Source organism: Augochlora pura, chromosome 7 (assembly GCF_028453695.1).
Source record: "Augochlora pura isolate Apur16 chromosome 7, APUR_v2.2.1, whole genome shotgun sequence".
NCBI lineage: Eukaryota > Metazoa > Arthropoda > Insecta > Hymenoptera > Halictidae > Augochlora > Augochlora pura.
In genome coordinates, this window is record NC_135778.1 from 31485995 (window position 1) to 31500861 (window position 14867).

The window sequence follows — 14867 nt, forward strand, 5'->3', positions numbered from 1 at the left end:
TGAAAAGATTTACTTGTTCGATTTATACTTTGTAATAATTTATCATAGACTCTAAAATTGTGCAAGATATTCATTTTTTGAATAATAATGTATAATAGACGTGTTAGCTGTCCCACAATTTTTCAATAAGATTCAGATAATAATATTACATAGATAGTGATCAAGTATTTACACAATGATATAACTATTCCTTTAAAAATTACGTCTTTTCTTCCTTAAATCTTTTTTTAATTTAAAACAATTTTTGCTAAAGTATTCGTGGAAATATCAAAATATCTATATTGAACGTAGTATCGTGATTGAGAATTCGTTGCACTTTGTGTTCCATAGAACTTTCATCTTTAAAGTAAATCTAAGGAAAAATAAACATAAAATGCATATTTTTCAAATTTTTAATCTTCTTCTGGGGTCTCTTCGCGACGGGCTTCACAAACGCAAACCTCATGCGTCTTGGGATTAATACGCCACTGTTGTAACCGTTATTTGAGCCGTTTATTTTGAAAGTGGCCTAACTCCATTTATTTTCAAATCGAGATATTTAAGCATTTGCGTTTCAATGAATTTAAAAATATACGTATAGGATACTAATGAGTCATACTGCTTAAGTGTATCTAAGGGTGTTAAATTTATAGTGAATAATTATTATAACAATTATTAAGTGAATAATATGTGTTTTCTTATCAAGAATGGAGTTTGGCCACTTTCAAAATTAACATCCAGATTCATTATAAAATTTGAAGGTGCCCAAGTCCATTTAACATAATTTAAGATGCTTCAAATTGAAAAAAAAACATCACTTAATTTATTTTACATATTTTAAGATACTTTGGAAACTTAATTTATGCGATTCAAAACATTTTTTAACTACGTAAAAAACATAAAAATCATAAATTTATTACAAACCAATTTACTACTCATCTACATTTTGTGTGTGTGAAAGGGATGTGAAGAAATCATGATGTTCCAGTGGTATATATCGTAATAGGTCAATTATGTCCTTGAATTTTGCTGTTGTAATTTGTCTGATATTTTTATACAGTGGTGTTAATACAATATTTTCGAACTTTCTTGTTCTACCCCGACGTGGTAATAAATCCAGGACTTTAAAATTGTTATTCTCATTCATTGATGTTTTATAGAAAATTTTTAACCAGTTTATTGTTTCCCCATCAGAATTCTTTACCCTTTTAAAAATTGCGTCTTCTAATAATTTTGTTGATGCACAATCTTCTTTTCTCATTTCATTTACAATAAAATTATTCCCTTTCCGACACTTTTTAATAATCTTGTAATAATCTTGGTGAACGAACAGTAAATTATTTTTTTTTTAATGACATTTCTACCACGCCAAAATCACTATCATTTGGTAAAAACGAATGTCCTGATATTAAAAATTTGCGATCTATGATTTCCACATTATTTTCCAAAGTTTGGACAAAAATAAAAAAAAAAGTTCGGAAGACGAATATTGTTCTATTATTCTGTTTCTTTTTCGTTTTTTTTTAAAAATCATTAGTTACTATTTCTTCTTCACTGTCTGAACTAAATGAACTGTCTGAACGAAATAATTTCTAAAATTTAATACTAATTAATTAAAATTGCCTTCATTACTGCCTTCAGACATTATCAATAGTAAATATATTATTTTGATTTAAGTATAAATGGAGTTAGGCCACTTTCAAACTACACGGTTCAATTATTGAACTAACTCTGAAAACTTTTTTTTTTCTTTTCTTAGAGGTTTTACGTCGCATCAGCTGCAAGGCTATTAGCGACCTTCTATTTAAATAGACCTTATATTTCGAAAACTTATGTGTCAAGAATTGTCGTATTTGCTCGGAATATAAGCAACCTGAAATGCTTTACTGATAAATAACATGAAGTTGTACATGTAACCATGGCAATCGGAAAAAAATTGACAAATGGAGTTAGGCCACTCTCAAAATAAACGGCTCGTTTCATAGCATACAAATTAAAAAACTGTATATCAGAATAATGGTTAAATAACGGTTCTGAGACAAGAAGTACCTAGATTAGCAATTAAGCTATTATCTAATCCCTGCGAAAACTCTTTTTGTTCGAGCCCTGGCACATCCTTAGCCCTTTTGGTCTCTGAGACTTGCATACTAGAATAATGCTTAAATAATGGATTCGGGGAATAAAGTATCTAGACCAACAATAAAAAGATTCTCGATACGTACGGGAACTCTTTTGTTCTAACCTTGGTACATGCTAGGCCTTTTCGGCATATTAAACTGTACAGTAGAAAAATGCTTAAATGAGGGTTCCAGACAATAAAATATCTATATCAGCAATAAAAGGATTCCCGATACCTGTGAAAATTCTTTTTGTCCAAGCCCTGACACATGCTAAGCCTTTTCAGCCTAGCGACCGTCAGGCATTTTAAGCCTTTTCGACTTTATGATTTCAATTTTAAGATTACCTAGTTCGAACCCATTGGACTGAGTTGGATGCACATTAAAATGCGATCAAGTAGCATTATTGTACTTGACGGTAGGGATTATAAAAAAGTTTAGTATTCTTGTAAGCCCGGGGGAATATGTATTGTTAAGTATCACCTATAGGAAAATATTTGAATCGTTTAAGCAATTGATATTATGGTTAGTTTTGCCAGATGACGCATCGATGTTCTTCTATAATAGTATATATTTAATAAGCAGACAAATTCGGATTCTAAAGAAACGTGTCAATTTTGAATATTAATAAAATTTGGTGAATTGATAATTTGCTCCTGTGATATTAAACTATAAATCAGAGACAGAAGTTAAAATATATAGTTACATAATTATTATTTCATATATAAATTTTATTAATTATATAAAAACGTGTTTTTTTCATGAAAAGAAAATGTATAGAACCATATAGAAAAAGTTGCGTTTTTATTGATAAAATATAACAAAAATTATTTTGATTTTGAGAAATTGTTATTTATTGTTTATAACATAACTATAGCGTTCAATTAAATAACAGTTAAATTAGGAAAGCTCTTTTTAAGATAGTAACAATATACGTATGTATAGGTTGGAATATGTTGAATCTGTATCATTGAAATATTAAACTTTTTAACACAGCACATTCCATTAGGGAGAATAGGTATACAAATTGATGAGTTCTAATTGGCTGATGATTCAATATTTATGTTATGTATTATTGTGACCTAGATTTACGTGACGTTAATCAGGTAAAGGTGGGTAAAAGTGCAGCAGTGTAAGTGTAAAATACATATGGTGACATACTACCATATGATACCGTGCATCTTGATCTGGCTACCCTGCTAGAGGCATTTAATCGCTGTTAGCTCATAGGAGCTCATAGTGTTTATGGTAAGATACAAACAATACATGAGCAATGTACTTTATAATGTCGTACATTATTGATCGTATGTAAATCAAACTTACCTGTACAATATTTATTGCAGTACAATGGCATCGATTTTTAGCGTCAACATCTCAAAAGTCAATCCTGCAAGATGTTTAAATCGATTATGTAAGGTTAGTATTCTTAATAGTGCAGTTAAATTAATAATGTAAATAACAACTGTCGAACCATATTTTGGTGTTCTGTTTATTAAATATTTCATTTTCTATTATTCACTTCTAGACTAGAAATTAATAAATTTGTCATACACATATATTTATATATTACTTGTGTAAGAAATATAATAATCATTAAAAAAAATGTTTTACCTATAAATTGTCCTATAATATTTTTTTTACCTATAATAGATTTTTATTGCTAAATCAATTTACATTGTAATTATTAAATTTGTTATTGTTATGGAACACATTTTATGTTTTCATCTTGAAACTATTATATTGTGTCAGCTGTTATTTACTTATTTAATTTATAAGGTTTTTGTATGTCTATTTATATATTTAATCTCGATTATAAATCATAAAAAATAACTAATGAAAAGAAATGTCTTCTTGATCATTTAATTTTCAGATAACAGAAAATCACAATGTAGTGCAAGTAGCATTTATGACAAGGACTGCTAATATGAAACCTGCTGTGAAACCTGCTCCATTTCCCTACTGGAAGAAACAATTTACGGCTTTACAAAACGCTTTGGATCCAATGGTATATAGGTTTGATGAAAATACAAGACTAGTGGTTGTAGACGGTCCTCCTGCTGTTGGGAAGACTAAAGTCTGTGAAAAATTAGCAGCTGCTTTTGGGATGCTGTACATGCCACCACCAGTGCATGAGCAATTATATATTAATCAACATGGATTTGACAGAAGAACATTGGATCCACAACTGCCACTAAATATGCAATCTTATGACATATCAAAGTTTTTAAAAAATCCTACTGATAGAAGGGCAGGATTGTTCCAAGAACAGTTTTTGTGGATGAGATATGACCAATATATGAATGCATTGCTACATTTATTGTCAACTGGTCAAGGAGTGGTTCTTAATCGATGCTTTTTCTCAGACCTTGCCTTTGCCATAACCATGAAGCAGGCTGGGTACATATCTGAAAACTTGTTTAGTCACTATAGCATATTAAGAAATATAGCTGCTAAGGAAATACCAAGACCACATATAACAATATATTTGGATGTACCTGTACAAGATGTCCAGGTAAAATTCTATTATAATTTGATAGTGGATTATAATACTTCCATTTTTTACCATATTCTTTTATTCTTCCATTTAAGGAGAAAATTAGGCGAAGAGCTAGATCAGAGGAAGCTAACACAGAAGTCTTTAGCACAAAATTTTTGACCAATTTAGAGAATGCTTACAAACATAAATATTTAAAATCTTTGAATAATCATACATATATATTAGCTTATGATTGGTCTAGAGAAGGTGATGTTGATGCCATAATAAATGATATTGAGAAGCTAGATATTGATGATGAGACAAATACTATGATAAAAGATTGGTGCTTCGGTTCATTGGCAGATGTTGCAAAGCTTAGAGCCCTAGCTTGTTATGGACGAGAAGAGTTATTTTGTGAAATGGCTGCAGCTTCTAATTTCCTTCTGCCCCCAGAGATAGTCCAAACTCCTGAGGAAGAAGCAGCAGAAGAAGAAGTATGGAAAAAGGTAAATACATTAATGTGAACTAAAATCCAATAATACTAAAATGATTAAAAAATATGTAATTTTGTTTTGTTTACAAGTATCCTGTTCTACATTATGAACCTGGCTTCCTAGTAGAAGACAAAGCATATTTTAAAGGCAACCCTAAACTAGAACGCGAAGCATTTCGAAGTAGTCACCAGGATTTTATAAATCGAGGCTATTAGATTCTAAAATAATGTAAGGCATTTTTTGGATAATAAAATGTAGTTATTCTATTATGCTTAATATTATAATATAATGAAATAAATACGTTTCGAAAAATAGTATGGATTACTTAATTTATGGAAGTATTACCTACTAAACGGGCTATAATACTACATATTAAACCTGAAAAATTTGCAAATACTCCTCAATTTATTTAAAAGTTTGTACTTTTGAAAATGATTAAATGTATTGATCCTATTTTCTTATTTTTCGGGATTAATGATTTAATAACATAATAAATAAAATTTTTATAATTCTTTACTATAAGTAATTATCGAAATAAATTGATTTATAAAGCTTGGTATTTATTTAATAGTATTATTATTAATGCATTATTATGTCACAAAAAATACGCCTTGATAATGTACATTGTTTAAGAAATTATATTCGTTCATATACACAAAGGTCACAGGTAATTTAAATATATAAATATAACATTATATGTCAAGATACAGATTTTTTAAAACTAGAATGCTAAATATCCACAAAGACTGAAATTGTTATTTGCAGGTTTCTTTCTCATAACAGTACAATTTGCATAATATGTATGTATAAATGCTTCAGTATATATGTAGAAATTACCAATAGTAATTTACACACGTACAAGACATTTTTATTCATCATTAGTCTACAGGTTTACAAAATGTATATCTGCAATGAATAGTCAATTTTTTCTATTGGTATTGCAACAATAAAATTTCTGTAGAAATAGTAAATTCTAATCATATCGTGATGTAAAAGAAATATTTTTGTCAGATCAAGTACTTTGGCTAAGTTGTCATAAAAAGGAAAGCCATGAGCCAATTATGGAGCAAATACATCTATAATATAAAAAGTTCTACTCCTTGTAGTCGTAGTATAATACAAAATAAAATGTACAAACACATTTCACTTTAATGTACAAATAAATCTGAACATTGTACTTACAATATCTAATTGTTCTTTTCAGTTAAGTGTCTTCAATTAAATCTACTTGTACCACATTTTTGGAAGTCCGATTTCGATTTAACTAAATAAAATTGGAATGTATAAATCTACTACCTTATTGTTTACTTCATGATCATACATTCCTCCAGAAATACATTAAAAATCAAGGCGGGTTTTACATATAATAATTTTCATTTCTTTAAAATCAACTGAATGAAACCGGCAGTGGTTTAACATTTAAGTGTCATCATACATTCTATATATAAACAATCTGTACATTTGATATTCAACTTTGCACATGACAGAACCAGAACATCTTTCAATTATTTCTTTGAATGAAACACGTATAATACTAAATATTTGCACTTTGCACTGTCATTAGAAAATGACAAATATTTGTTGCTGAAATATAACCAGCATAATCTGTTAATAGAAGCTTTCAAGGAGCTAAACTGCAGCAGGAATTAGTTTTTCTTGCAGTTTTGTAGAATGCTTTTGACTGTGCACTAAGTCCCTCAGACTTTGAAACTAAGTCATCTAGCTTCTCTCCTCTTTGAAGGACAGCCTCTAACGTATTGTGCTACAAATTATATAAGAAGAATAATTGTATAAAAGGAAATACAAAATTTTTAGACAATCATTTTTAATGTTACTCACCAAAATAATTTTTGTATCATCCAAGTCATTTTGCATTTTAGTAAGAGCATCTGCTTCATTAGGATTTTGATATTTTGCTAGGTATCCATTAAGCTGTGAAAAATCAGTCGTTGCTTCACTAAGAGTTTCCCATGTTGACATTGGATATTTCATGGAAAATTCGTCCATGACTTTTGTAATCAATGTGTGAGCTACTCTCCTGGGATACTCATGATCCGATATAAGTACTGCAGCTAAATTATCCCCTCTTACATATACATGACACATGTAATCTGTTAAGAATTTCATTTCATGTTACTATATTAATGTACTATATTATATTTGCAACTTTTATATTAAACGTGACTCAATAAGTACGTGACTCATTTCAAAGCAATGTTAATATGTATTCCAGAAATATACTTTTCAGTAATACAGTTATATACGTGTGAATTACATAACTTGGGTCAACCGAAACAAAACTATAGAAATTATAAAGAATGCAACATAAAGTGTTAGAACAAGAGCTATCACATACAAACAAATATTGAACTTTTACCTCCTTCTTTTACACTTTGCCTGAAGCTGATCTGAGTCCTCTCTACAATGGTTTTACTTACAAAACACATAAATTCTTTGACGCTTCCCTTTTGAAAAAATGAGAATGATTCGACATCGTAGGCAGCCTTTAAGGCTATAGCCGATGTAGGCTTTTTATACAAAATAGATAATGCGTACAACTTTACCATGTTTTGGCTATAAAATAAACATACTATTTTTAATGGATTTTGCACTTGTTAACTGGTAAGGAGAACCAGTTGATAAGATATCTTAATATCCAGGTACAGAAGACACTAGTAACAGAAGAGACATAGTTTAAAACACTCAGTTGTCGTACAGAGTATTATTTTAACAAAGTTTCAATGTTAACTGTGATTGATTTGCAAAGGTAAATCGTACTTTATTAAATACATCATAACAAAGTAGAAAAGGGTATGTTTTTTAAATCAACAGATATTTTGTCAAACTCACCACCGTATAGTATAAAGTTTTTCTCGCTTGAATTTATAAATATGGGACACTCGTATTAAGTATATATGTACAAATCAAAAATTTTTTATTTCCAATAATTATTCAACAACTATTCCTAGTTCCATTCGCAACTACACCTAAATTACTTCAATTTTAACAGACAAGGAGGCTGCCATCATGCTACCAGCGGTTCTCAATTCAATTGCAGTACATAAGTACAGCGATACAATAACACCTTAACTTCTGCCAAACTCTCTAATCGCGACTCGCTCCGTTAGCGAGAATAGAGGCAAAACTTGCTTGTTCCTGATTGGCCGACAATTCGATTCCAAGACAGGATTTACTGTGGATTGGATGTGCAGTAAAATGGTGGGAATATAAGCGTTTGTTTAGGGAGGAAGAAAAATCTTGCAGAAGTTGAGGTATCACTGTATGTTCTACGATTAATGATGTATGTACAAAACATTATATTACACGATACTTTATGATATAAAAAATATAGAATGGAAAGTTTTATTATTAAAGTTAAGTGTTATCAACAATAAAACCACATATTGGATGTTAAATCATACCAATTATAAAAGAAACATACAAAACATGACAAAAAATGCTAAAGAAAACTTCTAGTATTACAAACAAAGGAAATAACAATAGAGAATAATTATTAGAATGATTTTAATTTTGAAGATGTTTCTCGATTATATTGCTCGTTCATATTTTATATATATTCAATTATATGTGAAGCTTACAAATATATGTAATAGACCTTTTATTCATATTTTAACTGTGTAAAAATAATTATTTAAAAATTTATTATTAGTGAATAAATTTTCTATGATAAAAATTTTCAATATCTTTTCTGACCGATATCGCAGATTTTAAACTGATGATAAATGAAGGTGGTCGAGTGTCTATAATGGCAATGCAGTCACTGCTAAAAGCGAAGTTACTTGAATTGGTTGAAATTAGTGGAAATAAACTGTTGTTTCGAAACAAGAAACTGAAGACGATTTCTGTTGGTAGAAACAGTTCTGTGTCATTTCCCTCTTCGTTTTCTTTTTTGCTTTAGAAATAAAGTCTTGAAAAGGAACGACATGATGTGATGATTCAATGAAGAAACCCTCGGCCAAAATTGTGATGGTCTGTTGCAAGGATCGAGTCGACAAAATTCTAATTACGCGTTTCAATGTATTTGGTCAATATGCTGCGAATGCGTAGGTAAGGTTATCTTTCATTCGAGCCTTCCGAGAAATTTATAAACAATTTACCGCTTGGCAGAGTCTTACAATACCCTTAGCAGCTTCACTTTTTTTTCTTCCATTTTTTTTGCGATACTGATTGCTTTTATTTTTCGTGATGTTGAGTGAACATAATGAGGAGTAAAATGCCACCGTTTCGAAGGAAAAAGTCTGGAAAATCTTTCCCCGTTAAAGTCTGTACCTTGGATGCTGAGCTGGAATTTAATTTAGAGGTTAGTTGATTCTATCCCTTCTCTGGTTACACTACCACTGTATATTATGTAAAAATTTACTATGACATATTCGTTTTGTAGTGGAGATCAACTGGAAGAGATCTCTTTGATTTAGTCTGCCGTACGATAGGATTAAGAGAAACATGGTACTTTGGGCTTCAATACGAAGATGCCAAAGGATTCATATCTTGGTTGAAGCTAGACAAAAAAGGTAAATTGTTAAACTTATTGATTCATTCTGTTTATGACATGCATCATTGACAGAAACTAATTTTAAATGTATTATAGTTCAAGATCAATGCATCTCTCAGCAACCCACTATACCATTCATGTTCTTGGCAAAATTTTATCCAGAAGATGTTGCAGAAGAATTAGTTCAAGAAGTGACCCAACATTTATTCTTTCTTCAAGTGAAACAAGCCATTCTTTCTATGGATATTTATTGTCCACCTGAAGCATCTGTATTGTTAGCTTCTTACGCGGTGCAAGCAAAGGTAATTGAAAAACATTATTCACATAATATATTTGAAAAATTAGGATTCTAAAATATATTACCTTATTTGTACATTAGTTATATGCACAAGAAAATAGTTTCTAAATCAAGTGAAATAATTTCTTATTTGATATGTGATTAAATTTTTTGTTTATGTTTTGATCAAAGTTTTTAACTGATCTATTTAAGATGCAATTATTAAAATTTGATTCGTGTTATGCTTTTTTTTTAGTATGGTGACTACGATGAAGTTTCTTATCGACCTGGAATGCTTGCCAGTGAAGACTTATTACCACAGAGGGTTATAGATCAATATCAGATGACACCGGAAATGTGGGAAGACAGAATAAAAATATGGTATGCAGATCATCGAGGGATGTCAAGAGACGAAGCCGAAATGGAATATCTTAAGATTGCTCAAGACCTCGACATGTATGGTGTTAATTATTTTCCTATTAGCGTAAGTATCTTCAACAAATGAAATTAAGCTGTTCAAACTAAAATATTCAATCTAATAACATAATTAAAATTCTAGAACAAGAAAGAGACTGATCTTTGGCTGGGAGTCACAGCCTTGGGATTAAATATCTATGAAAAGGAGAACAAGTTGGCCCCAAAAACTACGTTCACGTGGTCGGAGATAAGGCATATTAGCTTTGATGACAAGAAATTCGTAATTAAGCCGGTGGAGAAGACGTCACCAAACTTCGTGTTCTTCTCGCAGAAAGTTCGCATGAATAAACTGGTAAAAAAACAGTCAGTTGTTGGCAGCTGGGTGAAGGGTTTGATAGCTTTAGGATTGGACGAACATAGCAATGACAAAGCTGCTCACGTATTATTTGTTAAGATCCTGGACCTGTGTATCGGCAATCACGATCTATTTATGAGGAGACGCAAGCCGGACTCAATGGAGGTGCAGCAGATGAAGGCGCAGGCCAAAGAAGAAAAGTCAAGGTAAGTTTTCACATATTCATCTATCATAATACAGTGTGTTATTCGATTATGTTATCACATTAATTCTTTTAATATAAAATGTTATTATACCCATTAAATATATTTATAGCTTAAACTAATAAGTTTTATTAGCTTTCTGAATTATCCGCATGTTACACAGTAAGCCATAACGCTTTATTAACTAATATCTACAATAGCAATGAAGTATTTATGTAAAATATAACAAACGTTTTAGAAAAAAATATAGGGAAGTAATCACGTTTATACAAAGCTTTTTATATACCCAATCTGAATACGAAATCTGTTATCCATCATAATAAATTATTTCTTTGTTTTTATATATATACTTCGCTTGTAACAACTGTATTTCCTTTTCTTTTCTTTTTTTTTTTAACATTTTGTAGGATCTGAAATCTATGAATAATAAAATATATATTCAGGTTAGTATATACTTATTTACATAAATTACAATATGAATTTAAAGCAAATAAATTTTTGTACACGTACTTGCCTGGTAGATAATATCTGATATTAACAACTCTTTATAGTAATATTTCTTTTGATAGGAGGCAAATTGAAAGAAATAAGTTGGCACGGGAGAAACAACTTAGAGAAGCAGCGGAAAGGGAAAAGGCAGCTATGGAACAACGACTATTACAATATCAAGAAGAAATTCGACTAGCAAACGAAGCACTTGTAAGATAACTATAATATTCTTATTACATTATTTACTTGAAGAATCAATCATTATAAAAAGTAATTTAAACGGAATCTATTATAGAGGAGATCAGAGGAGACTGCAGACCTCTTGGCTGAAAAAAGTCGTGTTGCTGAAGAAGAAGCAATGTTGTTAAGTCAGAAAGCTTCAGAAGCAGAACAGGAGATCACGCGTATACGATTGAACAATATGAAGACAGAAGAGGAGAAAGTTCATCTAGAGAGGAAAACTAGAGAAGCTGAATTACTAACTGAAAGATTAGTACAAGAATCGGAGAGAAGAGCCGCGGAAGCTGAGAAGCTAAAGGATGAATTGTTACGTGCACGAATCGCAGAAAAAGAAGCGAAAGAAAAGCTACTGGAATTCCTCAGTAGAAATGCTTACACCGCCACTATAGCAGTGAGTAGACAAATTTCAGACTCTATTAAAACATAATACGGTGAAACTTCAGAATCATCGAAGATAGAAAAAATGATTTGTTGAGAGTAACATTTTGTTACTCAACTATTATTTGTGAAAATTTAAATTCTAGGTCAAGTAGTAGTTACAATTAAGTACTAATTTGATATTAAAAGACATTGCTTCGCAAATATATACGCATTACACATTACATTGAAGCTAATTGCTCATACTCATGTTACTACATTCATTATAAATTATGAGCCATCCTTAATTTATGTATACTTTGTATCTTATAGTCTGTGCCAAATCTGTTTCCATCGACACAAGTACTTCCATCAGATTTGCAAGCAGATCTTCAAACATTGCAACTGGATACAGAACCGTTACCAGCTGACTTGACGTCATACGACCTAATAGCCGATGGTGACGTCGACCAATTGTCCTTAGAAATTGAGAAAGAGAGAGTAGACTATTGGGAGAAGAGTAAACACCTGCAAGAACAGCTAAGAGAATTACGCACAGAGATCGAAGTGATGAAAGTCGGGGAGAAACAGTGCGAATTAGATCAATTGCACGAGGAACAGGTGCGACTTGGTGAAAACAAATATAGTACGTTGAAAAAAGTGAAGTCTGGATCAACTAAAGCTAGAGTCGCATTTTTTGAAGAATTGTAGTTTATCTGTATTTTAAAACGAATTGACGCTTGTGTGAACGCAACAAGAAATGAAGTAACATACGATCAAGTATGGAAGCTATGAGATGTAGAAATCATGTAAACACGTGCGTATGTATACGTTGTAGAATACTGGAACGTACGTTTCACCTATACATAATTATCTGTACATTTTGCTTCATCGTATGCATGGTAACAGCTCGATTTACTTACTAATATTTAAACCCTCGAAGTTATCATTAGGCCATACATGTTTTCTCATTAAATGGTAATCTCAGCAAAATGTTTCCTTCCACCCAAGCTTGCAGTTTCACTCTACTATCGTGCATTTGCATATTAACTGCTGAGCTAACTTTGAATTTCAAATGACTTCCTACTGTAAATGGTAGATTTTTACAAACGAAAAAGTACGTATGAAAAATCAAAAGCATAACTAAACTCTTTAGGTATTACGAATACATAGACCTAAGTAATTCCTGAAAGCGTCAATATCCATTTTTTTCATACAGATCTGTTGAAAACTGTGCAAACCGTGTAGATAAAGTTAAGTCAGTAGAGTAAAGTGAAAATATACGTGCGTAATAGAGAATTTTATTTTTCTGAAACGTAAATATTATCGGTGAAACTCTAATGTTTGATATCGCATGTATTTCTTAATGCTTCTATATTTTTATATAATTTCTTGATTACACTTGATTAGCAATATTATAAAGCATGCATAGATACTGTTGCTATAGAAAAGTGTTAATACTCTTAGACATGAAATTATTGATTACATATCCATGTGACTTTTTGCAACGCATAATTGCAAGTGAATCAATGGAAAAACGCATTGAAGCAGCAGTCTAGTCAAACGACTTATTAAAATGAACTCTGGCTATTAACCAGAATCTCGACTAGAAATGGCAATAAATATTTCGATTTAATTTTTGATCACTACACAAGTTTTATTGATTTTTAATCAAATTCGTTCGTTTTCTTATTGTATAGATTCTATAAAATGAATATATTGTATCAAAAAATATTAAAGTTGACATAGAATTTTTTTTTATTTCTTTTTTCGTAGTATGATATATTGACCGGTGATAAAATTATAGCGAAACGTTTGTTGTTTTTTCGAAAGTCTAAAAATGATAAAGGCGATACATACTCGTACATCGTTTACTTTTGCAGAAATTTTTCAAAAGACTGTCTACATTTATGTAGCTTTTACGTAAAAAATTAAATGGGTTATACCCAAATTTGTATTGTTAACGTTAGTGAGAAAGAATTTAAAACCTAACATTTCGATCAAAATATATAAGCATGTATATGTGTTGACATTTTGTTAAAAAATCTGTGTATAGATGTAAAGCGAAATATTGTTAACGATTTTTACGCCATGAAACAACATGCTACGGTATAGTTAGTTTGATTAGACTAGAGCAATAGAACTTTTGTGAATTAATTGAAGAAGAATGTTCCTATCAATGTGGTAGAGAACTTAGTGTTCAAGTATTTTACTATAAGAGTTTCTACATATTTTTATAAAAGCAATATAATGAATTCATGAATTTTAAACATTCGATGCGAGAGTAAGTAAGTAAATAATAGTTTTTTGTAGAAATAGAATTTACGTTCCTAGATATTTTTATAATTACAATTTGATGAAAAATTATTACAGCAAAAAATATTTTCCATAAAGCAAATACATACAATACTTTTAAAAAAGGACTTTACTTTTATGCAATATTAAACATTGCGTATATTTTGTAATCCTGCATTCCTAAAATATCATTTTATCCTTTTCCTTTTGTAGCAATTTATTCATTCTTATTACTTCAATTTAATTAAATAATTCAGTTCATTAGGAAAACAATTACTTTCGTAATAAAGTATCTTATGTGTGGTTGTCCATATTTTGGAATGTTTGTTGTTTAAATCAATATAAAAGTGCCTTTTATACAAAACAAAGCATGTACTTATGTAATTGTTACGCGACACTGATTATTCAATAACAAACAAATTGTTAGACTTTTTTCAACGTAGCTCTTTTAATGTTTCAAACTATCTGCTTCCTAGATTTTAGAGAACGTTGAATTTTTAGTATTCAGTACTGAGTATAATTATGTTGCGTAAGAATCTTGACCAAAAATGTGGTGCGAATGTTCAATTGGATCCGATAGCTGGAATTTCTGGCGCCGTTGTCTGTGATTCGTGTACGCGAGTGTATTGGATGCTAATCGAAAAGTGCTTCGGCC

General features: G+C 30.5%; 3 protein-coding genes across 7 annotated transcripts; 2 read left to right on the top strand and 1 right to left on the bottom strand.

Moving 5' to 3' along the window:
* Window positions 1-3196: 3196 nt before the first annotated feature.
* Window positions 3197-5460, top strand: Nd-42 (NADH dehydrogenase (ubiquinone) subunit ND-42). The gene is made up of 5 exons (XM_078185159.1): window positions 3197-3344; window positions 3440-3512; window positions 3967-4608; window positions 4686-5078; window positions 5156-5460. The coding sequence occupies exons 2-5, from the start codon at window positions 3444-3446 to the stop codon at window positions 5279-5281; spliced, it is 1230 nt and encodes a 409-aa protein (XP_078041285.1). The 5' UTR covers window positions 3197-3344; window positions 3440-3443; the 3' UTR covers window positions 5282-5460.
* Window positions 5461-5686: 226 nt separating this feature from the next.
* Ykt6 (YKT6 v-SNARE homolog) lies at window positions 5687-8123 on the bottom strand. Of its 3 annotated transcripts, none has more exons than XM_078186755.1 (4): window positions 7920-8123; window positions 7444-7640; window positions 6906-7177; window positions 5687-6828 (listed from the first exon to the last, which is right to left on the bottom strand). In XM_078186755.1, the coding sequence occupies exons 2-4, from the start codon at window positions 7631-7633 to the stop codon at window positions 6688-6690; spliced, it is 603 nt and encodes a 200-aa protein (XP_078042881.1). In that variant the 5' UTR covers window positions 7634-7640; window positions 7920-8123; the 3' UTR covers window positions 5687-6687. The 3 variants fall into 3 exon arrangements, with proteins under 3 accessions (XP_078042881.1, XP_078042880.1, XP_078042879.1); XM_078186754.1 differs by having other exon boundaries at window positions 7917-8123; XM_078186753.1 differs by having other exon boundaries at window positions 7444-7738; window positions 7917-8122.
* Window positions 8124-8632: 509 nt separating this feature from the next.
* On the top strand, window positions 8633-14616 carry Mer (ezrin/radixin/moesin family protein merlin). Of its 3 annotated transcripts, none has more exons than XM_078187925.1 (10): window positions 8645-9134; window positions 9318-9387; window positions 9469-9598; window positions 9676-9881; window positions 10113-10340; window positions 10416-10625; window positions 10728-10834; window positions 11401-11530; window positions 11616-11951; window positions 12251-14616. In XM_078187925.1, exons 1-10 carry the CDS (start codon window positions 9103-9105, stop codon window positions 12626-12628), a joined length of 1827 nt encoding a protein of 608 aa, XP_078044051.1. In that variant the 5' UTR covers window positions 8645-9102; the 3' UTR covers window positions 12629-14616. The 3 variants fall into 3 exon arrangements, with proteins under 3 accessions (XP_078044050.1, XP_078044051.1, XP_078044052.1); XM_078187926.1 differs by having other exon boundaries at window positions 8647-9134; window positions 9281-9387; XM_078187924.1 differs by having other exon boundaries at window positions 8633-9134; window positions 9281-9387; window positions 10416-10834.
* The last annotated feature ends 251 nt before the right edge of the window (window positions 14617-14867 follow it).